General features: G+C 42.0%; 1 protein-coding gene across 10 annotated transcripts in view; it reads left to right on the top strand.

The window, feature by feature from the left end:
- The window catches only part of CFAP46 (cilia and flagella associated protein 46), a 473,118-nt gene that overhangs the window by 17,103 nt on the left and 428,136 nt on the right, over positions 1 to 27,879 (top strand). For 9 of the 10 annotated variants that reach the window (XR_004539241.1, XR_004539242.1, XR_004539243.1 and 6 more), the window contains exons 4-8: positions 3,634 to 3,765; positions 6,907 to 6,971; positions 14,212 to 14,376; positions 14,644 to 14,767; positions 24,318 to 24,412. Coding sequence is in view for 7 of the 10 variants with exons in the window: in XM_033942370.1 (XP_033798261.1) it covers positions 3,634 to 3,765; positions 6,907 to 6,971; positions 14,212 to 14,376; positions 14,644 to 14,767; positions 24,318 to 24,412 (581 nt within the window). In the remaining 3 variants the exon portion in view is untranslated. Of the gene's footprint in view, positions 1 to 3,633; positions 3,766 to 5,751; positions 5,829 to 6,906; positions 6,972 to 14,211; positions 14,377 to 14,643; positions 14,768 to 24,317; positions 24,413 to 27,879 lie in introns of those variants that run through there. The other variant, XM_033942375.1, reaches the window with a different exon arrangement.

The raw sequence follows: 27,879 nt of genomic DNA on the forward strand, positions 1-27,879 counted from the left end.
CGTTATACGCATGAGCGCGTTTTACAATGTTTTTTTTCATAGTTTCCCCCCCCCCCCGACATCCGATTCACCCCGCAGGACCGCTCGCACCCCCCCTGACATCCGATTCACACCTCCCCCCCCCCACAGGACCGCTCGCACCCCCACCCCGAAGAACTGCTCGCACCCCCACACCCTCCCCCCCAATCATGGAGAAGCTCCTACTGTTCTCCTGCTGCTTCCTCTGCTGGCGGTCCCGGCCCTTCTGTGAGCCCTGCGTCTGAAATGCTTCCTCTTCCCACAGTAACGGCCCTTCTGTGAGCCCTGCGTCTGCGCTGCTTCCTCTTCCGGCGGTCCCGCCCTTTCTCTGACATCAGAGAAAGGGCGGGACCACCGGAAGAGGAAGCAGCGCAGACACAGGGCTCACAGAAGGGCCGGGACCGCCGGAAGAAGAAGCATTTCAGACGCAGGGCTCACAGAAGGGCTGGGACCGCTGGCAGAGGAAGCAGCAGGAGAACGGTAGGAGCTTCTCCATGATGGGGGGGTGGGGAGGCTGTGGGGGTGCGAGCGGTCCTTCGGGGTGGGGGTGCAAGCGGTCCTGCGGGGGGGGGCGGGGTGAATCGGATGTCGGGGGGGGGTCATCAGGCTTTCAGGGTGGGGACAGGATTCAAGGGGGAGAGGAGAGTCGGGGCGGGCCAGAGGAGAGTTGGGGCGGCCAGAGGAGAGTCGGAGTGGGCGAAAGGAGAGTCGGGCGGCGACGGGAGAGTCGGGGCGGCATGCGCGTATACGGGTGTGCGCGGTATATAAAAATTTCTTTACATAAATTACAGTTTCCTGCGCACTATACCCGTGTGCGTGTTTTACACGGGTGCGTGGTATATGCGTGAAAATACGGTAAATCAACAACTCAAACGATTTGGTTAAACCCCAAGATCAAAATTGGCAGTTTTAAAATCATCTGGAAGCATTGGATGATGGCAGGAATCCGTACTTTGGAGGATGTAATAAAAAATGGTAAGCTGCTGGAGTTTTCACAATTGCAACATAAGTTTAGTCTTAATAAAGCGCAATACTTTAGATGGTTGCAATTGAAGCAGGCCATTCAGGTAGGGTTCCCTGAATGGAAAAATCTCATTAATTATCATAGTTTGGAAGGCCAACTTCTAAACCCTTGATTTCCAGATGGATTAAAATGGCCATTTCCTCCATGTATGTGGGCTGTGGTAAGCAGCTGCCGATCTAATTGAAAGCACACTCCACTAAAGGAGTTGCTACCTCTTGGGCAGAGACTCGGGCGGTTTCACCTGAGGAAATCTGTAGAGCAACTACTTGGTTTACGCCTCATACCTTTACCAGATATTATAGGGTGGACATCGCAGCCAGGAAAAATTACACTTTTAGTTCCTCCATTTTGAAGGCAGGCTCAGCAGCCACCCTAGACTCCAGGGTCTGCTTTGGTATACCCACACGTTGTACTAGAAAGAAAGATGAGGTTCTTACCTCAATAATCTTCTTTCTTGTAGATGTGTCTAGTGGTCCTGAAGCCCTGCCCTATCCATGGGATTTGCCTACCATCTGCCTTAAGATCAGTCCGAATATAGAGAATTCTCTGTCTCTCAGATGAACTGAGAGGATATATAGATATAGGGAAAACGCTCAAGAAAGTAAAGTTTGGTTTAAGTCTCCGCATAATAGCAAGATGTGCAAGTAGCTACAAGCTCTATATAAGATTAGTGCTGGTTGCACACAGTTTTTGTATCTGTTTTGATCAGTTACTTGAATGTTATAATGATAATTTGTTACAGAGCAGAATAGAATTGTAGTGTTAGGGGATTTTCCCCCATCTCCCTCCTTCCAGTTATGTCTGTCATTACAATGCTATATGATTGCTTTTGTACAAACTGAGGGAAGGAAGCAGAGTTAAAAGATGATTGAAAGCATTCTGCAAGCAACTTGTGGGTTCAGACGCAAAGCCCTACCATTCATAATCACTAGACACATATAAAAGAAAGAAAGAAGATTATTGAGGTAAGATCCTAATTTTCCTTTTTGCTCTACTGTATATTTGAGTGCTGAGTCAATATTTTAGATAAAGTGTTTGAACTAAGGCTATTAAAATTTTTTTAAATAAAAAATTAGATAACTTTTTGGTTGGTGAACTGATGAGGATTTAGTACATAAACGTGACAATAACCTTTTGAGCTGTTGGAGTGGTACTGCTGAGGTTCATAAATTAAACTACTCAAACAAAAAGGGATCTCACAAAATATCACTATGAGCCTGTTTACAGATTAACTCTTGGCACTTTCTCAAAGCTTCCCAGTCTTCAATCATATAAACTATATATATATATATATATATATATATATATAGTTTACAGTGGAACCTTGGTTTGCGAGCATAATTCATTCCAGAAGCATGCTCGTAAACCAAAGTGCTGCTATATCAAAGCGAATTTCCCCTCGCTTCCACACACCTCCACCCCTGAGCGCGCTTCCACCCCCCCCCCCCCCCAAGAACCGGCATTGCCCCCTCCCAAGAATGCCCCCCTCCCATGGCGAGAATTGGCAAACCCAAACCCTTACCCCGATCTGGCATTGGCACGCATCACCAACCCACAGGATGTGCCGGTGCCAGTGCCTGAAAATCCTGCAGATCCTGCCTCTTGCCACTGGGCTGGGCCTTTAGCATCTGTTAATTCTCAAGGCCTTCTGGCTCTCGTTCTTGGGGTAAGGGTTTGGGCAGGCAGGCGATGCCAGTTCTCATAGGGGGGTGTTCATGGACAGGGGGGGCAATGCCGGTTCACGGGCAGGGGGCTCACGGGTGGGGAACAATGCTGGTTCTCGGGAGGGGGGGGGCTCGCAAATCGAGTCAATGCTCGGTTTGCGAGACATGATTTGCTTGAGCATTTTGCTCATCTTGCAAAACACTCGCAAACCGTGTTACTTGCAAACCGAGGTATGACTGTATTTTAAAAAGTGCTCAGACCACCAATCTCTGTGCTCAAAACTTATAAAAGCAAGCATAGGTTGCAGTCCTTGGGACCATCACTGCACTTTCACAGTCCCTGTAACTGCTTTGGAAACAATGTTGCTGTAATTATATACTAATCAGTAAAGCACCTTTGCTATAGTTATTACACTGTAACTTCTATCATACATTATATTTCTCTACTTTGTTGCTTAGTTGCTTTCATTGGCGGTTTTGACTCACTGAACCCTGCTGCTTTTAACCACCATCTTAAATCATCATGCAGTGCAGCTTTTCCCAGCCAGCCCCCTCTACTTGAGTTTCGCTAATGATTGCTTCATCAAGAGAGGAAACATTCAGCTACTGTTTCAAAGGGATCCCTCAAAACACTGACTGTCTCACTTTTAAACCCTGTACTGCTCCCTGTGACCCTGGGAAGTCACTTAATCCCCTACTGCCCCAGATAGATAGATTGTGAGCCCACTGGGACAGACAGGGGAAATGCTTGAAGTACCTGTACGTAAACCGCTTTGAGTGTGCTTGTATAACTACAAAAAGGCAGTCTACAAATTCCTTTCCCAATCCCTTTTATTGGTTTCAGGCATATCATCACAAATTTTGTCCAATGACTTAACTCACTTGAGCATCAAACATATACTTACTTCTGACTTTCTTTTTTTGAAGCTTGGGCAAAAGGAAATTGGCAAGGATTGTCTCGATATGTATTTTAAAGGAAAACCTATTCAAAATCAGTTTCTAGGAAGAGCTTACGTGTGTCAAGGCCAATTATATCTTGATCAGTCTTCTGCTAATATGGTAAGAATTATATGCCGTCTCAGAAGCCTTACCTTGTAAGAGTTCATAGCTTAGTGTAAAGGACCTTGTAATGCAATGGTTTCTGTATTTACTAGTTCATGTAGGTGCCACAGGATCGGATTAGCAAGTTTTGTCTATTTAGGAGATAATTCTGTACAGAGCTGCCTAGTTTTAGGCGGCAAAAAAGGAATATAAATGGCCTCTAACAGAATACTTACTAGTGGAAAAGTATATGCCATGTTTCAATGGCGATTGCGTGATGAATGGAGTTTGGACAGTGTGGGCAGAGTGCACGGTATGCACATAAATTATAGAATACTATCATTTTATGTGAATTTCATTTATTACAATTTACTGTATATACTCAAATTTAAACCAACCCAAATATAAACCAAGGTAACCTTCCCCCCATCAAAAAAAAGGAAGAAAAAAGGTTGACCCTGCTAGGGTCTGCAACCAGCCCCCCCTCACCCTCAATCCTCCCCCCTCATTCCCTCCCCTGCCTGGCTATGTACCTAGCCCCCCTCCCTGCCCTTCCAGGCTCTGCTCCCTGCCCTGCCAGGCACTGTACCCTGGCTCCCCTCCCTCCCAATGTCTTGCAGGATCCCTCCCGCCTCCTATCCCAGTCAATTCTAAACATTTTCACTTCCATCCCACCAGTGATTTTCCTATAGTCCTGCCCTTGCAGAGCTACTAGCTGAATGGCTGCCATGAGTTTTTGCGGGGAAATCATGAGAACTCATGGCAGCCATTCAGCTAGTACCTCTGCATGGGGCAGGAATGTAGGAAGATTGCTCTTGCCCCAGTTCACTGCTGGACCACCAGGGATTTGAAAGGTATGCCAGGGAGGCAGGAGGGAGGTAAAAAGTTTTTATAGTCGTCTGAGTCAGGAGGTGGGAGGGATCCCTGTTGTTTTGGCCCCACCGCGAGATCACAGGAACTCATGAGTTTGCCATGAGAACTCTTGGCAGCCATTCAGCTAGCGGCTCTGCACAGGGCATGAGTGTAGAAAGATCGCTTATGCCCTGGTTCACCACTGGACTGCCAGGGATTTGAAAGGTACACCAGGGAGGTGGGAGGGAGGTGAAAGTTTTTACAGTTGGCCGGAACAGGAGGCGGAAGAGATCCCTCTTATCCCAGCCCACCACTGGACCACCAGGTCTTATAGAAAGCCTAGTGGAGACCTGTAACAGGTCCGGGAGGGGGACAGATGGGCACTAACCTGAATATAAACCGAGACCCCCATTTTTGGGCCATTTTTGACCCCAAAATCTTGGTTTAAATTTGATTATATATGGTATATTTGTGCATATGTCTATGAATGGGCATTTACACCAGCTATATGGCTGATGCAAATGGTCATGTTTAGATGTAGACACATTCTGTGCTAAAGAAAAGTAAGCACCTACCTTTGTTTGCAGAATTAACTTAAAATCAAGAGGGGAATTCAACAAACTGCTCTAAGTGCGTTACCACGTGCAATCGTGTTAGTTGGCGCTAACCTGCCTGTTTAGATTATAAGCTCTTTCGAGCAGGGACTGCTTTCTTACTCTTTTTGACTCTACAGCGCTGCGTGCGTCTGGTAGCACTATAGAAATAAATAGTAGTAGCAGTAACCACTAGCGATGCCCATTACATTCCTATGGGTGTCTTTAGCAATTAACGTGTGCTAACGCATTTAATTCCCTTTGTTGAATTCTTCCCTAAGGCACCATAACCAGCACCTGCAGTATGTACATTGTTATAGATTTATCTTTCTACTGCCTTAGTCAAGATTCTCATTTGACCAGGGTTGTGGAGCTGGTTATTGTTATTTAAGTAATGAACATCTGAACTGTTTAAAATTCATTTATGTTTGCAGTTATAAATGCAGAATGTTCACTTTTAAATATTAGTGGGCATGTGCGAAATAACATGTACAAAAGATAACAGTGTTGTTTCCAAGGTATCTGATAAAAATCTAATTTACATCTGATGTTCCCTCAGTTACTTCCAGGTACCTACAAGCATCATCAGAGACCTGTCTAGCATACATGTCAGGTTGATAATGGAGAGCACATTAGGTAGGGTATGTGCAAAATAGCATACCAAACCCCATCCCCTTTCCTCCAGTTTATCATGCACCATAAGCTTTAGTGTACAAATTTTATAGTCCCGATTTTCTTAAGTTTTTCAGAATTGCATATCATGTATGCGTTAAGACAGTAGCAACCAAAAGATGAGAAGGATGAGAATCCAAAAACCTCCCAAAAAACTGTGGAGTCTGATGTTATTGATGCAGGCATTATTAGAATAATAAGGTATTCCACAATCTTGGAACAATGAAGTACATCCACTCCATTATTTACAAATGTGGATGTACAGCAAAACCTCAATGTTCACGGGGGTTAGGGGTAGAGTCGGCCTGCAAATATTGTAAAATTGTGGATAATTTTTAGGGCCAGTTCTGACCCACCCCTGTCTTCTTCCTGTGTCCTGGACCTTCCCCAGGCCTTACCTGGTGGTCTAGCGGCGACGCGGAGCAGGATCAATCTTCCTACGCTCCTGCCCCATGCAGAACCATCATCAAAATGGCTGCTGTGAGTTCCCATTGTAGTCTCGAGACTACAACAGGAACTTATGGTAGCCATTTTGATGATGGCTCTGCACGGGGCAGGAGTGTAGGATGATTGATCCTGCCCCTCAATGCAGAGTTATGTTTAAAAAAAAAAAAAAAATCACGAATAACCGAATCCGCGGTTACTGAAACCGCGTATTTGGAGGGGAAACTGTACTTCATTGTTCCAAGATTGTGGAATACCTTATAATTTTAATAAAGCCTGTATCAGTAACATCAGACTCCACAGTTTTTTGTTTTTTTGCATTAAGTCAGTACCAGGACAGGTTCAGCTTCTCCCTTTGCTAAGGAGTTACATGGTCATGCTACGAAAGGAGAAATATTAGACAGCCAGATATCCACAGTATAAATGCATTGAATAAATTTTCATGTTGTGTGTCATCACTGTATGCAAATATCTCATGCATTTCCATGGTATATACCCTGAACGCTTGAACAGATTTGTCTTGAAACATTACTGTGTATTCATTTTACAGATTAGAAACATCTTTTGTACAAATCCAAGTTTTCTGCTTCTGTTTTAGGAGACATTTGAGAAGTCATCGATGTTTTTTTTGAAAGCAGCAGAATTTGCAAAACCACAGCCAAGGTGCGAATTTATTTTGCACAACATTTAAGAAGAAAGTGAAACTTTGTTGTGTTTTTGTGTTATTGATAACGTACCCTGACTTATCTGCTGATCACATTCTAATAATTGTCATATGTCTTGCTCATTATTATTTTTGGGAGTCAGTGATCCACTAATGTGGTCAGTAGCAGGTGCCAACCACTAAAGCATTAAAAAGAATTGCTGGCAATTGGATGAACATATTTTGACATATAAACCACTATACTGCAAAACTTGATTCATAGGTTTCTGGTAGGTGCCAGTGGCAATCATGGGCAGAATTATAATTTATACAGAGAGTGATGATAGTGAGTTGGCCACAACAATGATATGTACAACTTTATTTAGGCAAACTTTTCATTTACATTTTTTTTTGTTTATATCAGCCAACTGACTTAAATGGTAGCAAGTCAAATGCGCACAAGACAAAAGTGCGTGGACCATTGTGCTAAGACAATTCAACGCAAGACACTTGTGCGCAAGACAGTTGAGCGCAAGACAATTGAGCGCAACCACAATTGCGCGCAACCACAATTGCGCGCAAGACAGTTGAGCGCAAGACAACTCAGTGCTAGACAATTGAGCGCAAGACAACTTAGCTCAGGACAATTGCGCGCAACGAACTACAACACATGCGCGCATGCGCAGAAAATTTTAACAACACAATCACGTGCAAGACGTTGATATAAGGATGTAACATACATCATTGTCATACGTGACTGTGTTATGCAGGTGCATTTTTATCACTATGGTTACCTAACCTCTTTGTGCTGAGAATATGAGTCACGTGAATGCATTTTCGTTACTATGGTTACGTTGGCTCCTTTTACTATTATCTTGTGTTATAAAGTCCTGCATGTTATTGTCTCATACTCACTTGTCTCGCGCTCACTTGTCTCGCGCTCACTTGTCTCGCGCTCACTTGTCTTGTGCTCAATTGTCTTAGCGCAATTGTCTGCGCGCTTTTGTCTTTCGCACATTTGACTATGAACCAACTTAAACATGTAAGATAGATGAATATACATGGATAACTTACACAAATATTTTGCATTTGTCTAAATATTGCCCTCTTTAGGTTTAAATTTCATAAACAAAGCATGCTTCATAGTGGCTATTGCAGTTTTCCAGTGTGCCAGTCTCTCTGGCATTCCTGCCTTATATGCTTTGGGCTCCTAAACTATGACCTTTATTTTACAAACATCTCCACGTGTCAATGGCAGTATTTCCTCTTCTATATCCTGTACACGGCAATGCCAATTTCAGAACGCTGCTATTGACACATAGAGATCCACATTGTGTAGATATTTCAAGGGGGCAAGGCTTGGGCAGGACTAAAATCTACATATAGATTCACTATTTTACTAAGTGAATACATGCGTATAGGGAAAATTTTCATAGCAAGGTTTATACCAACTCAAAGACATGCAGAGGTTTTAAAAAGTGTTCATTTCAGCCAGGGCTTTGTGCAAGGGTTTAAGGGAGTCATCCTTTTTAATCCTATGTACCGTAGTTCATTTCCACCTCCAAAATGAAATCGAGTTAACATTGTGGTCTCACTACTTAATTAGTGGCACTTACACATCAAGGTTTTTAAAGTGAGGCAGCTATACAGGAAAAGGTAAAATAGGAACTTCCACACACAAGAATGGACATCTTCCCATGGATGCTACTGGGTTTGTGCCATTCATTTTATCCTCGTGTATATTTGTAAAATGGCTTCTCTCACTGCACAAGTCAGCAAATACATGTGCACTCCTGCCAGTATTTTAGTAAAGGTTCTGCATTGGCAAATCCTTTTCTAAAATTCCACCGAATTGAGCACATCCTGGCCTTTATTCTATGTAAAATGAGATTCTACATAAATCAAAGTAAAGGAAAAGCAAATATTCTTCCATTAATAAAATAAGTATTAGAGCTGAAAAACCAAAATTAGAAGATAAGATGGGTGAAGAACAATTAACATCTCATATCCTCATTTCTCTTAGATTCTAACTCATATTCTAAGTCTGTGCTTCCCAAACCAGTCCTGGAAACTCCATAGCCAGTTGAGTTTTCCAGATATCCTTCATGAATATGTGTGAAATTGTACTTACCAAACTAAATGCAAGTAGCACAGTTACCCCCCTAATTCTATATTTTAAAAAAATGCTAAAAATTGCATGCACAATTTAATTGCATGACAAGCTAATTCATTCTGATAATTGAGATTTCAACAAGAATTATTGGCGCTAATTAGAATCAATCACAAGTTACGCATTTATGTAAACAAGTAAAAATGTGGACACTGAAATGGGTGGGTCATGGGCAGACTGGGGGAGTGTTCCTTGTAAGTTTCATGTGTAATTATAGAATAAGGGCACCATGCCTAAATTTAGCCACAGACATTTGCACTATGTTTCTGTTGGTGCAAATTGCATGCCTAAATTTAGTCATGGTCCTGGGCATAAGCACTTTTCTATAAACTGTGCCTAACTTTATATATCTAATTTCCTTATAGTTCCAACCCTCCATCATCTTTGCTATGACTGTCAAGATACAAATTTTCAGTCTAGTAAGTCCTTCCCTATGGAATTCTTTCCCCCAACATCTACAGCTGGAACACACCTTTGAGAAGTTTAATGAGAGATCAAAAATGTTTCTTTTCAATAATGCTTTCCATAACTAGTTCTCTTCCCATTTCAGGTTGGCATTGCTGAAGGAATATACCAGGGGGTGCAGTGACTGGATTTGATCTATAATTTCTTTATCTCCTTCCCTATCCTATCTACCAAAGTACCTTTTACTGCTCCAGGATTTATTATTATTATTTTTTTTATAATTTATTGTAAACCTCTCTGAAAGGCTTTGCAAGGGCAGTATGTCAAGCCTATAATACACCTGGAAACTTTAATCTTCAAATGTACTACAGAAAATCATACCTATAACAATTTAGAACATGTCCAATACATTCAGAGATTATACCAATCTCTCATAATACAAGATTTCTAAAGATAATTTTTGCTATACTTAAATAAACAATATGATCCCCCTTTCCCTCATCACTTGAGCCTAATGCTCTTCCCCCCTTTTCCCATTACTTGTACCTAACCTCCTTCCTCCCCTCACTTATCAGCCCTATCACTGACGCAATGAGTGGCTGCAATTTTTATTTTTCTTCATTTCAGAGGCATATATAAATTATGGAAGATTAAGGAGAATTTCTCCATTAATCCCTCATGTATAGCTCTGAGCAAAATAAACCATTTTTAAAATTTTATGCATACTTTTGAGCTAATGTAAAATTCAATGGGGAAATTTTTTCCCCATAAATTTGTATTCCATTTGTAAAACAGGGAATACATTTCTAGATTTTTGTCCTGCCTAAGACACACCCACACCAGATCCCCTTGAAACCCATGTGTGATGTGGATTTCCATATGTAAATACAGTAAAGGCTTCCTGAAATTGCCATTTACACATACAGTATATGGAATTTACACATGTAAGTGCCATTATATTCATGTGGAGATGCTTGCACAGTAACTACCAAATAGGGTTTTAGGCAAATAGCTTAGAGTAATGCAGGAGTCCTCTGCTGACATTCCTGCCCATGGGAAGAGGTGCAATGATATTGAGCTTTCAGTTACATAGTAACATAGTAAATGACGGCAGATTCATCCAATCTGCCCAACAGTCACATTCATTTGAATCAACAATTAAGTAATTATTCATTTTACTTGCTAAGTTTCCCTGTAAGATGTCATTCCCTCCCCCCTAAAAGTCAAGACCTGCACTCAGATGATATGAATGCAATATAAGATACGCATATTTGCTCCTGATCCGTCTTGCTGCAAACAGATACAGACCATAGAAGTCCATCTGGCATCAGCTACACTGCCACACTGCTGAAGTCACTTTCAAAGCTAACTATAGCCTATCCCGATCTGTCTTGCCATATACCGGATTCAAATTGTATAAGTCTATCCAGCATCAGCTTTGCTTCTCCACTGCTGGGGCTTCAATTTAAGCACCACTCCTGTCCCACTGCTGGAGTTGCCATCAAAGCTAACTCCAGTCTGTCCTGATCCCATATACTGGACACAGACTGTATAAGTCTGCCCATGGGGCTTCAATTTAAGCACTGTTCCTGTGCATCATAAACAGAGTTATAGTTGTTGATCTATTGAGTTTTGTGTCTATACTATCCTCTTTCTATTTAAGGATCCTTTGTAACTATCCCATGCCTTTTTTTAACTCAGTCACTGTTTTTGCCTTCACCACCTCTACAGGGAGGGCATTCCAGGCATCCACCACTCTCTCCGTGGAAAAGGATTTCCTGATGTTATTCCAAAGTCCCACCCTGCAATGTCATATTATGTCCTCTAGTTTTACGACTTCTCCGTCTCTGGAAAATATTTGTTTGTAGAGTAATACCATTCAAGTATTTAAATGTCTATATAATATCTCCTCTATCCCCTCTTTCTTCTAGGGTATACATATTCAGGTATTCAAACCTCTTCTCATATGTCTCTCGGCACAATCCTGATATCAAGTTTTAAGTTTATTAAAATTTGTTATCCCACCTTATCAGAATTCAAGGTGGTTTTACATAAGATTAAAATAAAACAAGTGAACAATCAACAATGAGGAGGGACAAAAAAAAACCAAAACAACGCAGAAAAACAGTCTTATAGGATTGACTTGACAAACTGGCACGAAAGTAACAAGGTAGGAACTACAATAGTTTGGATAGGAAAGAACAAAAAAGGAAAAAAAAACAAAAGGGCAAGGGGACAGAGGAGTCAGTCAAAGGCTGGGACATTAATGGGCTAAAACATCCCTAAAAGGATGGTCAAACCTCGAAGGCATCTTTAAAAAGAAAAGTTTTAAGACTGGACATAAATTTATCGATAGTGGTGATCTCTCTTAAATAGTTCAGGGCTGAGTTCCAGAGCGATGGGGCAGTAACAGAAAAGATATTGTTTCTCATAGTATTACTATGTCTTAAAGAAGGGATAGCAAGCAGATTTTGGTTGGAAGATCGAAGGAGAGTGAGGTATAAGGAGCCTGTTAATAAATTCCGTCTGCCCTGATTTCCTATTTTTGAATGTCAGCAATAAGTCTATATGCTGGAAGTGAAAATGGAAAACTGACTAGAAGAGGTATGCAGGCAGATTAATAGGCTTAAGAGCGATAAATCCCCAGGACCAGATGGCATCCATCCGAGGGTCATCAAGGAACTGAAAGGGACCATAGCTGAACTGCTTCAACTAGTAGCCAATCTGTTGATCAAATTGGGAAAGATTTCAGAGGACTGGAAGGTGGCGAATGTTATGCCGATCTTCAAAAAAGTTTGAGAGGAGACCCGGGAAACTACAGACCGGTGAGTCTGACCTTGATACCGGGAAAGATGGTAGAGGCGCTGATAAAGGACTGCATCATTGATCACCTTGACGGACACCTTGACCAGCCAGCACGATTTCAGCAAAGACAGATCTTGTTTGACAAACTTGCTGCACTTCGAGGGATTAAACAGGCAGATAGACAAGGGCAACCTGGTCGACATTGTATATCTGAACTTTCAGAAGGTGTTCAACAAGGTTACGCATGAACGACTACTTTGGAAAATTGTGAGCCACGGAATCAAGAGTGAAATACTCACATGGATTAAAAACTAGCTGGAGCATAGGAAACAGAGAGTGGGGGTAAATGGACAATACTCATACTGGAAGAGCGTCACCAGTGGGGTGCTGCAGGGCTCGGTGCTTGGACCCATGCTCTTCAACATCTTTATACACAATCTGGACATAGGTGCGACGAGCGAGGTGATTAAATTTGTGGACAATATGAAGTTATTCAGAGTAGTGAAGATGCAGGGGGATTGCGAAGATCTGCAACGTGACATAATCAGGCTCGAGGAATGGGCAACGACATGGTAGATGAGGTTCAATGTGGATAAGTGTAAAGTGATGCATGTCAGTAACAAAAATCTCATGCACGAATACAGGATGTCCAGGGCGGTACGTGGGACAGGGACAGCAGGTACTGAGTTTATTTTGCACGAACACTTACCTAAGTGTTCTTATGGAATACTAGAGTAAGTGGGCAACAAGGCATGTACATGTAGGTATGCCCATTTATGCCATGTCTGTGACAGGCTTAAGTGGGTGTGCATAAATGTGGCATTCTGTAAGTTACATATATGCCCCACCCATTCTTCTCCCCCTGTGAACAACCCTTATATTTATGAACAAAGTCATTTGTGTGTGTAAGTTATAGAGGTTATGGAGTGAAGGAGTAGCCTAATGGTTAGTGCAGTGGGCTGAGAACCTGGAGAACTGGGTTTGATTCCCGCTGCATCTCCTTGTGACTCTGGGAATGTCACTCAACCCTGCATTGCCCAGGGTACAAAATACCTACCTATATAACCACAGAAAAATAGAAACATGATGGCAGATAAAGGCTAAATGACCCATACCACAGTAACCATTATCTCTTCTTCTCTCTAAGAGATCCCACATGCCTATCCCAGGCTTTCTTGAATTCAGACAACAGTGATATGTAAAATCCCATTTCCTTCCTCTTTATAGAATACAGTCATGTGCATACATGCTAGTATTCTATCCACACTATCAAAACCAAACTCCTTATAGTCATTAAAACGCATGCAGACTGAAAGAAATTGCAGGCAGACCTTAGGAAACTGGAAGACGGGCATCCAAATGGCAGATGAAATTTAATGTGGATAAATAGAAAGTGATGCATATTGGGAAGAATAATCCAAATCAATCGATTTTTTTTTACTCCATCAAAAATTACAAAGACTTCATCGTTACGGGGAAATACTTTTAAAACCAATAGGAAGCAATATTTTTCTCACTCAGAGAATAGATAAGCTCTGGAACACCAGAGGATGTGGTAACAGCGGTTGACGTAGCTGGGTTGAAAAAAAGGTTTGGAGAAGTTTCTGGAGGAAAAGTCCATAGTCTGCTATTGCGACAGACATGAGGGAAGCCACTGCTTGCCCTGGATTGGTAACATGGAATATTGCTACTATTTGGGTTTTTGCTAGGTATTTGTGACCTAAATTGGCCACTGTTGAGACAGGATACTGGTCTGACCCTGTATGGCTATTCTTATGTCTTTATGTTCTTATGACCTTTTGTAGAATGATGGGGCATATGAATGTTCTTTGCAGTGTGCTTATTGTATGTTATTGGTGAAATTACCTTTTACTTTTCAGATACCATTTTTTGATATATAATGCATCAATTCTTTACTGGCAGTCAACCAGACCTTTCTTAAGACCTGGATATCGTCACCTGCTTATTCCCAGCCTATCTCAGATTCTAAAAGCATTGGAGGAGATACAAGAAGAAGACCATGATTGGAGAGCAATGCTCATGATGTATGTGTTTTATTCTTATAGTCAATTTTGACTGATAAATTTACTGTTTCTTGAAATGGGTGCATGTATATTTTGTAAGGGCTTTGATTGAAGTTATTTTGAGATAAGATATAGATGCAAGTCGATACAGGATCATATCACTGCATTATTATTGTATAATACAAGCTATTTTATTTTTTAAAAAATTCAACTTGTCTTTAATGCTCATCTCTTGTGAATAAAAGAAATGTTAAGCAGTGAAAATTCTATTTTCTGCTTGATTTACAGAGAATTACTTGAATGTTTGCTGGATGGCAAGAAACGGAAAGCAGCTATTGAATATGCCACTAATTCAGCAGCATATATTAAACATCAGGCTGCACATTTGTATCCAAAATTCTTTTCTTTTATGGTAAACATTTTCAAAACATTTATGTCATATTTAATTTAGTAGCCTGTGATGTATGACACTACCTAAATAACTAAAACATACCAGTTTGCATAATTAACAAACCCCCTTTTTACAAAACTGTAACTCGGTTTGTATCACCGGCCGTGGTGGTAATAGCTCTGATGCTCACTATGAGTGTTCGAGCTGGTTACCAACGCAGCCGGCGCTAAAAAACTCATTACAGGGAGAGTCATCTATGAGAGGTGCAACTGTGAGGGGCTGTTTCCTACCAGATGGAACGTTCAGGGTTCTGTATAAAATCTACAGAGGAGGCGATTTTAGGTGCCGATTCTCTGCGGGCACCCACGGAGACAGACACCCCTACATCATCAGAGACTTTCACCTGAGAATGAAAAGTAAGCTGCCACTGCCTAACAGCGGAGAGTCGTCTGAGAGAGGTGCAACTGTGAAGGGCTGTTTCCTACCTGCTGGAAAGTTCAGGGCTCTGTATAACATCTACAGAGGAGGCGATTTTAGGTGCCAATTCTCTGCGGGCACCCACAGAGACAGACGCCCATACGTCATCGGGGACTTTCATCTGGGGGTGAAAAGTAAGCCACCACTGCAACGCATGGCTGCAGGGGCACGCCAGGCCCCTTAGGAGCCCCTTTGGAGACATGAGGAGATACAGGAGACACGAGGAGTCTTTATGTTGAAAATAAGTGAGATTTTATTTTTTCCTTTTTCTCTTAATGGGGAAGAGAAAAATGAAGGCTAAAGTTTCTACGCCTATTTCAGCTGGCCCCATGGATAGACACCTTGTGCCAACTACTGTGACTGGTCAAATTGTGAACACTGATTCCTTTTTGGGGGAATCATTCAGCCCTTTAGAGTGTACTCCACCACCTCATCCAAATATATCTGGAGGTAGGGATCCAACAATTGGGTCTATTTCTCTTCCATCTGGCTCTCTTGTGCTAAGAGAGCGAACAGAATGCTAGGTATAATCAAGAAGGGTATTACAACCAGAACAAAAGAAGTTATCCTGCTATTGTATCGGGCGATGGTGCACCCGCATCTGCAGTACTGCGTCCAGTACTGGTCGCCGTACCTTAAGAAGGATATGGCGTTACTCGAGAGGGTTCAGAGGAGAGTGACACGTCTGATAAAAGGGATGGAAAACCTTTCATATGCTGAGAGATTGGAGAAACTGGGTCTCTTTTCCCTGAAGAAGAGGAGACTTAGAGGGGATATGATAGAGACTTACAAGATCATGAAGGGCATAGAGAGAGTAGAGAGGGACAAATTCTTCAAACTTTCAAAAAATAAAAGAACAAGAGGGCATTCGGAAAAGTTGAAAGGGGACAGATTCAAAACGAATGCTAGGAAGTTCTTCTATACCAAACGTGTGGTGGACACCTGGAATGCGCTTCCAGAGGATGTAATAGGGCAGAGTACGGTACTGTGGGTTTAAGAAAGGATTGGACAATTTCCTGCTGAAAAAGGGGATAGAGGGGTATAGATAGAGGATTACTGCATAGGTCCTGAACCTGTTGGGCCGCCGCGTGAGCAGACTGCTGAGCACGATGATCCAGCGGAGGCATTGCTTATGTTCTTATGTTCTCTATTGGTATTTGGGGAGATGCCTAAAGCCTTATATTTTCAAGATGAGGTTTTAGTTGTACAGGCGAACCGGGAAGAGCCTCAGGATGTTTCCTTAAAAGATTTGTGGGCAATTAATATTAGAGTGGAGGGGGTATTGAAGACAGTGGTAACTCAGAATATGAAATTTTCTGAAGAAGTAGTACATAAATTAGAAAATGTTGATGATAATTTGAAAGTTCTGGAGAAACGTATTGTAACAACTGAATCCCAAATTAAAACATTACAAGTGTTTCCTCTTCAGCTGTTAAGGATTCACATATTATTCATACTTGATTTGAACTCATGGAAAATATGTTGAAGGCAAAAAACCTGCGCCTAGTCAATTTTCCCAAAACTCATTTGCTAACATCAACTATTTTGTTATGAAAATATTTTAAAGAAGTTTTGAGATTGACTGAAGCAGAAATTTTGCCCATAACAAATTCGTACTATATCCCACAGAAGAAAAAAATTTCCGTCAATCTTGGAACAGATCAATTAGAACGAATAGAGTTTGATCTGTTGGGTTTCCTTGAAGACTCTCAAGACACGATTCATTCTAGAGCAGGGGTGCCCACACTTTTTTGACTCGCAAGCTACTTTTAAAATGACCAAGTCAAAATGATCTACCAACAATAAAATTTTAAAAAAACACAACGCACTCTGTACGCATAGAAAATGTTAATTATCATTCCTATTCTGGGATTTTTTCAAAGAGGTCAAAGCAGATGACTCTATGCACTGTCACTTCAGTAACAACCATACAAAAATAGACAAATACCCAACCCCCTCCCTTTTTACTAAACCACAATAGCAGTTTTTAGCGCAGGGAGCTGCGCTGAATGCACAGCGCTGCTCTCGATGCTCATAGGCTCCCTGCGCTAAAAACCACTATTGCAGTTTAGTAAAATGGGACCATATTGTAAAATATAGACAGCAGATATAAATTCAGACACATTTTGATCACTAAATTTAAAATAAAATCATTTTGCCTACCTTGTCTGGTGATTTCATGAGTCTCTGGTTGCACTTTCTTCTTCTGACTGTGTATCCAATCTTTCTTCCCTTCTTTCAGCCTGTATGCTTTCTCTCCTCCACAGGTCATTTTCTCCCCCAACTTTTTCTTCCTCTCTCCCTGACCTTTTTTTCTTTCTCTCTTCATGCCCCCTTTCTTATTTTCTGTTTCTCTTCTTTCCTTCTGTCTCCCTGCCTGCCCCCTTTCTTTCTTTTTCCCTGCCCTTCCCCAAGCCACTGCCGCTGCCGTCGGGGAACAGGACCCAAACCGCCACCAATGGATAACAGGCCCCAAAGCCGCCGCCGCCCCAAGCTCTCCCTGCTTCGAGCCGACCAGCATTCCTCTCCCCGACGTCAATTCTGCCGTCGGAGAGGAAGTTCCGCCCAGCCAGGCAGCGATTGGCTGGCCCGAACTTCCTCTCCGATGGCAGAAATGACATCGGGGAGAAGAAGACTGATCGGCCCGATAGATCACCAAGGCAAAGTGAGTCCTGGGTGATCGACTCACTTTGCCTTGGCGAGCTACCGGTCGATCGCGATCGACCTATTGGGCACCCCTGTTCTAGACCAACTCTATTGGTGACCTGCATAAGGGAAATAGATAAATCTTTAATAATGAAAGCTTATTTCCAAAATAAACATGTAAAATTCTATGGAGATAGTTTTAATTTTTCCAGATGTGATCAGGGCAACTCAATTGAAAAGGAAAGCATTTTTGGATTTAAAATCTAGAGTATTTGCCATGGAAGCCACATTCTATCTTAAGTTTCCATGTAAATGTGTTTTGAAATTTAAAGATGGTGAATACATATTTTGGGATTCAGCACAGCTTGAACAATTTTTGCAATTGCATGAATCTAATCAATAGTTTCCATTTTACTTGAATAGAATAGGATTTCAGAATGAAAGTTATGCACCATTGATATCTGAGTTTTTAAAATCATGTTAATGTTTCTATTTCTTAGCTGATCAGGTTATTCTCCCATGATATGGACTAGAGGATATAGGGCTCCTTTTACTAAGCTGCGGTAGTGTTTTTAGCGCAAGCAGAATATTAGTGTGCGCTAACCCCATGCTACATGGCTAGAACTAATTCCAGCTCAATGGTGGCATTAGCATCTAGCGCACATGGCAATGTAATGCGCGCTAAGCGCACACTAAAACCACTAGCGCAGCTTAGTAAAAGGAGCCCATAGTGGCCAATTGGTGTATTTTTATTACTTATATGATTTGTCTGTAAAATCCTTTCTTTGTTATTATTTGTAAAAATAATGTTTAAATTTAATTTTAAAAACCTCATTACAGTTTTGTAAAAGGGGTGGATAGTAATATAGTAAATGACAGCAGATAAAGACCTGAACGGTCAATCCAGTGTGTCCTATATTTCATGATTAAATTAAAATGTCTGTTTTCTTCTGATGTTATTTCAGGGCCCTAGAGTTTCAGGTTTCAAGTTTATTTAAAATTTGATATACCGCTTAAAATACAATTGTCTAAGCGGTGAACCAAACAGGTAAAATATAAATTTTAAAATCAAAGTCCACTCCGTATTGTCCTTAGGTTCCAACTACTAGAGTTACCATTGAAGCTAACTCCAACCTATGCAAACCATCTCATTTTCAGGATTCAGACTGTGAAATGGTGTCCATTCATATTCTAATTAAAGATCCTCTATGTTCGGAATAAGCTTTTTTGAATTCCATCATCGTTTTCCTCTTCACCACCTCCTGCGGGAGGGCATTCTAAGCATTCATCACCCTCTCCATGAAAAAGAATTTCCTACCATTACTCTTAAGCCTACCACCCCTCAACCTCAATTTACATCCTCTAATTTTACCAATTTCCCTTTTCTGGAAAAGATTTGGTCCTATATTAATTCCTTTTAAATACTTAAATGTCTGTATCATATCACCCCTGTCCCTCCTCTCCTCCATAATATACATGTTGAGGTCTTCTAGTCTCTTCTCATACTTCTTTTTCGAGAATGAATGGTATGGTGACAAAATTCATCACCATTCTTGTCCCCGCAGAAACTATCTCCATGTCATTCTTTAAGGTGTGAGTGAAGAATCAGAGTATGAATGGGCACAACCACTGACCCTCAAGCCTTGCATTGAAAAATGCTGGTGTAGAAGGACTGAGGTTGAGATAGACACTAAAGAATGACACGGGATTGTTTCCTGCAGTTATCCACGGGGACGGGAACTGTGATGAATTTTGTTACAGTGTCATTCTCTACTACTTTTGTTTGCAAACTCCCTTCCATTTTTGTCACTTTCCTCTGGTCTGCTTCAAGTCTTATTATATCCTTGACCAGATATGGCCTCCAAAACCGAACACAATACTCCAAGTGGAGCCTTAACAACAACTTGTACAGGGGCATCAGCATCTCCTTTCTTCTGCTGGTTACACCTCTATCTATACAGCCTAGCATCCTTCTGGCTACAGCCACTGCCTTGTCATACTTTTTCATCACCTTCAGATCCTCAGATGCTATTACCCCAAAGTCCCTCTCCCCCACTGCGCATATCAGCCTCTCGCCTCCCAACACAAACATCTCCCTAAAATTTCTACTCCCCAATGCATCACTCTGCACTTCCTTGCATTTAATTTTTATTTGCCAAACATTAGACCATTCTTCCAACTTTTGCAGATCCTTTTTCATATTTTCCATTCCCTCCGGGGTGTTCTCTGTTACAAATCTTGGTATCATCCTCAAAAAGGCAAACCTTACCTTCTAACCCTTCGGTAATATCACTCACAAATATATTGAACAGAATTGACCCCAGCACCAATCCTTGTGGCACCCCACTACTCACCTTTCCTTCCTTTTGAGCAAATTTCATTAATCACTACCCTCTGACGTCTGTCTGTCAATCAGTTTATAATCCAGTTCTCCACTTTGGGTCCTGTCTTTAGCTGGTCAGGTTTGTTCAAGAGCTTCCTAGGACACGAGAAGCCATGTCAAAGGCTTTTCTGAAATCTAAGTAAATTAGTGCACTTCCTTGATCTAATTCTCTGGTTACCCAGCTGAAGAATTCAATCATATTTGTTTGACATAATTTACCTTTAGTAAACAAAAATGAAAAATTGATCACGTGGTCCACAAGTATCTTCCACTAAATTATTAGAGAAAACCCCACTGGCATTGAAACATAAAGCTGTAAGGCCTACTTATTTTAATATTTATTTATCATTATTTAGGGTGAAAAGCCTCAGAATATGGAGCTATGTACCCAATTCGGGTTATTATGTGAATGAATTCACTGGCTCCTGCTGTTCACATCACAGGCAGAGTCTCAAGACCTGCCTCCAACTGAACCCATCTAATACTGAGCTATTATGGATTCACCGAGATACTTGCTTTGCCTCACACCCCTACATCTCCTGGGATTGCACCATTCTGGAACCTAAAGATGAAGTGTCCATCTTGGGCATCGCACTGGATGGACTATCATCCCATATCTCCAAGTTAATATCCGCCTCCTTGTACTACCTATAACAACTAAAACCCATCCATCGTTACTTCTCCAAGCTATTTGTACTGTCTCGCCTGGACTATTGCAATGGTCCCTACATAGGTCTACCAGCCAAGGAACAACACTGACTACAGAGAGTCCAGAATGCATCAATGAGACTCCTACAGAACCTTGGCCCTTTTGACCATATCTCCCCCGCACTGAAGTGGACCAATTGGCTTCCAATACACCAATGCTCCATCTTCAAATAACTAAGTTTAGCCTTTAAATGCTTCCACAGCATGACCCTCAACTACGTAGCAAGGAAGTTCCCAATCTACTACCCTCGGTGGCCCCTCCATTTGCAACTTAAATTCGGACTGTCCAACCCTCCAGCAAACTGCTTCCACCTGGAAACAGCCCGGAAGCAATCGTATTCATACAGCATGCCTAAACTATGGAACCAACTCCCTCCTGCTATCAGGGAAATTGGCAACCTACTGCCCTTCCGGAAGGCAGTAAAGACACTACTGTTCATGAGCAACTTGTTCCTGATCTCAAAGTTTAACCAGCCAGGAACTGGTTCATCGTAACTCGGCACACCTGAATCGGTCAGCCAATATGGTGCTCTTATTTTTTATAACCAGATACCATTTTGAGACCCTATATAGTTTGTATTCTCTTAGTTTAACTAAATTATAGGTGTTCTCATATAGCATGCGTGTCATATATATAAAAAAAAATTGTCTCAGTTTTCTGCAACATATGTGTACCGTTCCTGTAGCTTGTTATTGATCCTGTAGCATGTAGATTCACTATAGCCTGTAAGTTCTTAGTTTCCCATAGTAAGTATGTTATCGAAAACAATCTCAATTTTCTGTAGTTCGTTATTGATCCTGTAGCTTGTAAGTTATTGATCCTTGTAACCCATTCTGGGCTCCTGGGGAGGACAGGTTATAAAACTAACTAAATAAATAAATAAAATAAATAAATTTTGACAGATCAGTGGGTCCTGGAGTTGATTCGAGGCGGGTATGTTCTCGAGTTCGACTGGCCCTTACCAGATCTTTTTCTCACTTCCCTTTGCCAGGCCTCTTGGAAGAAGTGGATATTTCAGCAAATGCTTCAGAGGTTGGTGGAGCTCAAGATAGTGGTTCTATTGCCTCCTCAAGAGATTTGCACTGGGAATTACTCCATTTATTTTGTGGTGTCCAAGAAAGAGGGGTCCTTTGGGCCTATTTTGGATCTAAAGGGTGTGAACCAGGTGCTCCAGGTCTCTTCTTTTCATATGGAGACCCTAAAGTCTCTGATCCTGGCAGTTCAACCTGGGGAGTTTCTGACTTCTCTCGACCTCATGGAGGCCTACCTTCATATCCAGATTCGAGACTATCATCAGCGCTTTCTTCGCTTTGTGATTTTCGGAAAGCATTATCAGTTCTGTGTGCTTCCATTTGGTCTGGCCACGGCTCTGCGTACCTCCACCAAGGTTATAGGATGTGGTGGCGGTGGCCTTGGCCAAGGAGGGCGTTGACCAGAATTGAATGCAATATTCAAGGTGATGTCACACCATGGAGTGATCTCAGGATGCAAGGGAAAAAAATGTGGACTGAGTCTTGGAGCTGATTAGCAGTGAATGCTATGTCGAAGCAGTTTGCAGAACCTCTAAACCTAGTTCCTGCAGAGAGACTGCAATGATCTCATTTAAGTTGGATGGCTTAAAGAGTCTGCAGAATATTGGATACTCTCCCTGGTCTAAGGCTGCTACAGTTTCCTGGCTGTGCTTGCTCCCATGAGAACCTATGTCTCCTACAGAGGAGGCACTTCTGGAGAGAAGAGGCATAGATTTGAACCCCAAATCGTCTCACTTCTTATCTGACTGGACCTCAGTCTCCCATCATCTATTTTCTTGTAAAGGATCCAGATTCTGCAGAGATAAACCCTCCTGCATGCTAACCGGCACAGCCTCTGCTGGCCTGGGGACTGCTTGTACTTTACATAGGCCTCATACATAAGGCCACAAAATCAAAGTCAAAACCTGACCTGAGTCCCCAGAGCACCTCTTTAGGACTCCCTCAGGAGACCTCCTTGTAAAAGTGGCATCCTGCTTCACTGGCGGTACTGAATTTATTTCTCTCTTCATGAACTTTCTGTGTCTCTGAGCTTCTGCAGGGTCACCGGGGTGGGGGGCCAAGATCACTGCTCCAGCCCACCCTCATGTGCCACGGCTTGCGGCACACGGTCGCTCTTCAGACACCCATCCAGTGCAATATTGGCATGATACAGTGGTTAAACCACCTGTGGAGTCCATACCAGCTGATCTTACATCCACATGAGGTGCTTTGAGGCAGGGAGAGGCTTTTAAAATAAAATTGGGAAATCAAAGATGGCTGCAGCAGCAATTTTGGTGCCAAAACTGCCCAGGGGGAACTACAAAAATGAGCAAAAAATGTCAAAACAGGATTTTAGGGGAGTGGGGACCTTCAAGGAAGTCCCAGAAGCTCTTTAAAACCCTCAGTTCAACTCCACCCCAAAGTCTCTCATAGACAGTATTGGGCTATTCTCACTATGTGCTGTGCCTGCATCAGATCTCACTGTAGCTGGATAGAGGAAAACCTTTTTCTGCCTCTGATATCCAAGGGCTTGTCTCTTTGGGCTGCCTTGTACACAGACAGAACCACCCTGAAGCCTTCTACCCCACCAATCTCCACACAGTTCTTCTAGTGTGTGTGGGGGGGATGACACAATCGGCACCCACAAGGTTTCCCAACCCAAAAAACAGCCTGCGCTTACAAACCAGATGAGCAGACTCCCAGGGGCTGATCTTCGAGCTGATCCAAATGTTAGGGCAGGATGGCCAGACAGCAAGGATGACCTGCCCAGCTAGAGACCTCAGAAATCTGAGTCTGCAGCTTCTCCCAGGCAAAGGCTTCTCAGGACTATTGAGAAACTCTAGTGCATCCAAAGCCTAAAAAAAAAAAAATCAAATTATACCTGAAAATAATAAATATGAAGCAGAGCAAATGAAAAAGACACCTTCTCCTTTCTTGCAAAAGAGAGAGGGCAGTGCCCTTTGATGCAGGGAGGCGGATTGAAAATGTAAGATGATACCTTCTGCATCCCTTAGGTTTAGGACTCGTGCTTTTTTGCACTGGAACTACAAAATACAAAAAAAAATGATATACAAAATTAGCCATTTTACAACTATGGGAAAAACCTGCACAAGGGCCACTTTTACTGTAGTTTAATAAAAGGACTCCCATATGCATTAGGGCTCAATACCCTTTAGTAAAAGGCCTCTTAATCCTTCTTTTTCTTTTTTTAATAGTGTTAAGCCAAGGAGGCAGTCTCACATGGAGTGAGCACTGGGGCTTTCTTTGAACTGGACATTATAGTTGTTTTTTAAATGAAAAAACTAAATAAATTATTTGATTTATAGATAACTTTTTTTATTTTAGGTACGACACGATTTAATAGACAGCACTGATGCAGCCAAAGAAGCAGAAAGTTCCCACTTTTTAACAGTTTCATATAAAATTCAGAGACTGAAATTGTAAGTATTGCAGTCAACCATTTCTTACATTTATTTTTCATGAGTAAAATGCTGTCTTGTGAAAATGTGAGCATAATGTTACCAAATGAACGGACAAGAATCTGTTAATAAATAGTCCAGTAATTTGTATACTCCCTTTGTACAAGATTGTGCCTTCATTCGATGTGTCTCTTCAAGATGGACAGTCCTGTTGTAGAAAGGATATAGAAGTCAGAATTGAGACATCCAGGTCAGGATGTCAGTTTCTTTTTTTTAAATGTATATTTATCTTTATTTAGCATCAAAGAAATACACCTTTGAGAAGGAAAAATAATATTCAGTAAGGAAATATTACATATGATATTCATAAATGTACAATGAAATAGTCCACAACTAAGGAGAAAGATTCAAGCACTGTCAAGGGTAGATGAATTCAAGAAAAAAGAAAATGTAACAAGGATGTCAGTTTCACTAGTATTTTAGAACAGAATCTGTTGATATAGAGGCTGTTCTAAAATACATGAGAAATGGAGATTTATGTGCTGCATAAAAATCCATTTTAGAAAAAAAAAAAAAAGGTTGAAAATTTCAATGGACTATAAACCAGCACATAAAGGCATTTGTGCCAGCGCACTCATGCTTAAAGCATCTTTGCCATTTTAGAAATATAAACATGTATTTTCCCAGCACTGTCACAGAGATCAGTATCACTTGATCGTTTGGCTTTGGGAGATTAAGGGAAAAATTTCCCCTAACCAAGACATGGGCAACTCCGGTCCTTGAGGCCGGAATCCAATCTGGTTTTCAGGATTTCCCCAATGACTATGCAAGAGATCTATTTGCATGCACTGCTTTCAATGCACATTCATTGGGGAAATCCTGAAAACCCAATTGGATTCTGGCCCTCGAGGACCGGAGTTGCCCATGTCTGCCCTAACCCCTCTAGTAGAGTGCTGTTCAATAGGAGCAGTTTGCCTAAACCTAAATGTTTTATGCTTATTCAGTGCTTGATATACCACTGTTTAGGGTTACCAGATGTTTTATTTTTTTAGAGGACTGTCCGGATGTCCGGACAGTTTCCTGGACTGGAGGGAGTTTATCCAGGTTTTGGACTCACTCTCTCCAGTCCAGCCCCCACCTCGTAGTCAGGTATGGCTTTTGTGAGTCTCCCCTGTCTTCAGTACCTTCTCCAACACTGCAATTTAAAAACTTTGGGCAGTATTATCAACATGATCCTTCTGACATTGGCCTTCACTCTGCAGCATTTCCTTTTCCAGTGTAGGCAGGATGCTGCAGAGTGAAAACTTCTGAGGAAGGCTGATGGTAGAAGGATCATGTCGCTAATGCTGCTGGCTGCCCAAAGTTTTTAAATTGCAGCACCGGATAAGGTACTGGGGAGATTCACAAAAGTCATACCCAACTCTGTAGTGGCTCGGGTGGGAGGCTGGAGAGAGAGAAAGACTGTGCTGAGGGTGGGACATTTTAGGGGCAAAACTGGTGGGAGGCAGAAGTGGGACAGGGTAGGGCACCGTGGGTGTGAAGGGGTGGGACATGGGCAGAGTTAGGGGTCCTTTTTTTGACTTAGCAAATATGGTAACCCTATCACTGTTTATGTGCAGTTAACACAGCATAGACCAGTGGTTCCCAACCCTGTCCTGGAGGACCCCCAGGCCATTTGGGTTTTCAGGAATTCCGTAATGAATATGCATGAGAGAGATATGCATATAACGGATGTGCCAGGCATACAAATCTGTTCCATGCATATTCATTAGGGCTATTCTGAAAACCCGACTGGCCTGGGGGTCCTCCAGGACAGGGTTGGGAACCACTGGCATAGACTATCAGGTAATCTAAATATTTTTCCTGTGGGCTCACAATCTTAACTATAGTACCTGGGGCAATGGAGGAAGAGTAGTGCTGGAACTGAACCCACAATCGCAGGGTGTTTAGGCAGCAGCTCTAACCACTAGACCACTCCTTGACATGGATAGTTAGTCTACTTCTAAAATGAGGAATAAACTTGTATTTTCTACTCCCGCCTTAGTCCTGCATCAAAACATAGAAACTTTATAGCAGATAAAGGCCAAATGGACCATCCAGTCTGCCCATCCGCAGCATTAAAATATCTCCTGCTCTCCCTAAGAGATCCCATGTGTTTGTCCCACTCTTTCTTAAATTCAGACACAGTCTTTCTCTCCACCACCTCTACCGTGAGACTATACCATGCATCTTCCACTTTTTGTATTTCCCTAGATTACTCCTACGCTTATCACCTCTTAATTTCATTCCATGCCCTCTCACTTTGGAGTTTTCTTTCAAAGAAAGAGACTTTTTGCATGCAAATTTATCATAATCTAGAAAAAGAGAGCAGAGCGTGCCTGGTCTTCAACCCCAATTTATTATCAACCAATCAAAAAGTCCTATGGACATAATAAAACATAAAACAAATACAATGTGGAATATGGACTCGACATGGGCTGTGTTTCGGTTTTGTGCCTGCATCAGGAGTTCTGAAACATAAAAAATGTAATATATATAGAATATATAAAGCAGGGGTGCCCACACTTTTTGGGCTTGCGAGCTACTTTTAAAATGACCAAGTCAAAATGATCTACCAACAATAAAATTTAAAAAAAACACAACGCACACTGTACGCATAGAAAATGTTAATTATCATTCCTATTCCAGGGTTTTTCAAAGAGGTCAAAGCAGATGACTCTATGCACTATCACCTCAGTAACAACCATACAAAAATAGACAAATATACCCCCCTCCCTTTTTACTAAACCACGATAGCAGTTTTTAGAGTGCAGGGAGCTGCGCTGAATGCCCAGCGCTGCTCTCGACGCTCATAGGCTCCCTGCGCTAAAAAACTCTATTGCGGTTTAGTAAAAGGGGACCTTAGTGTAAAATATAGACAGCAGATATAAATTGAGACACATTTCGATCACTAAATTTAAAATAAAATCATTTTTCCTACCTTGTCTGGTGATTTCATGAGTCTCTGGTTGCACTTTCTTCTTCTGACTGTGCATCCAGTCTTTCTTCCCTTCTTTCAGCCTGTATGCTTCCTCTCCTCCACACCTCATTCCCTCCCCCAACTTTTCCTTCCTCTCCCCTGCCCTTTCTTTCTCTCTGCCTCCCTTTCCTTTTTTTCTGTTTCTCTTCTTTCCTTCTGTCTCCCTGCCTGCCCTTTTTCTTTCTTTCTTTCTTTCTCCCTGCCCTCCCCCAAGACACTGCCACTGCCATCGGGGACCCAAACTGCCATCGGGGACCAGGACCCAAACCGCCACCAATCACAGGCCCAAAAGCCGACGCCGCCCCAACCTCTCCCTGCTTCGGCCGACCAGCATCGCGAGGAACTGTTGGGGGAAATGCTGCTGGGTCCTGCCTTCGCGGAAACAGAAAGTAGGCAGGACCCGGCAGCAAGAAGAGGAAATGCTTCATTTACTTGTCTCCCGCCTTAGCCCGTAGTGAACGCTTGCTTC

Source organism: Geotrypetes seraphini, chromosome 4 (genome assembly GCF_902459505.1).
Source record: "Geotrypetes seraphini chromosome 4, aGeoSer1.1, whole genome shotgun sequence".
NCBI lineage: Eukaryota > Metazoa > Chordata > Amphibia > Gymnophiona > Dermophiidae > Geotrypetes > Geotrypetes seraphini.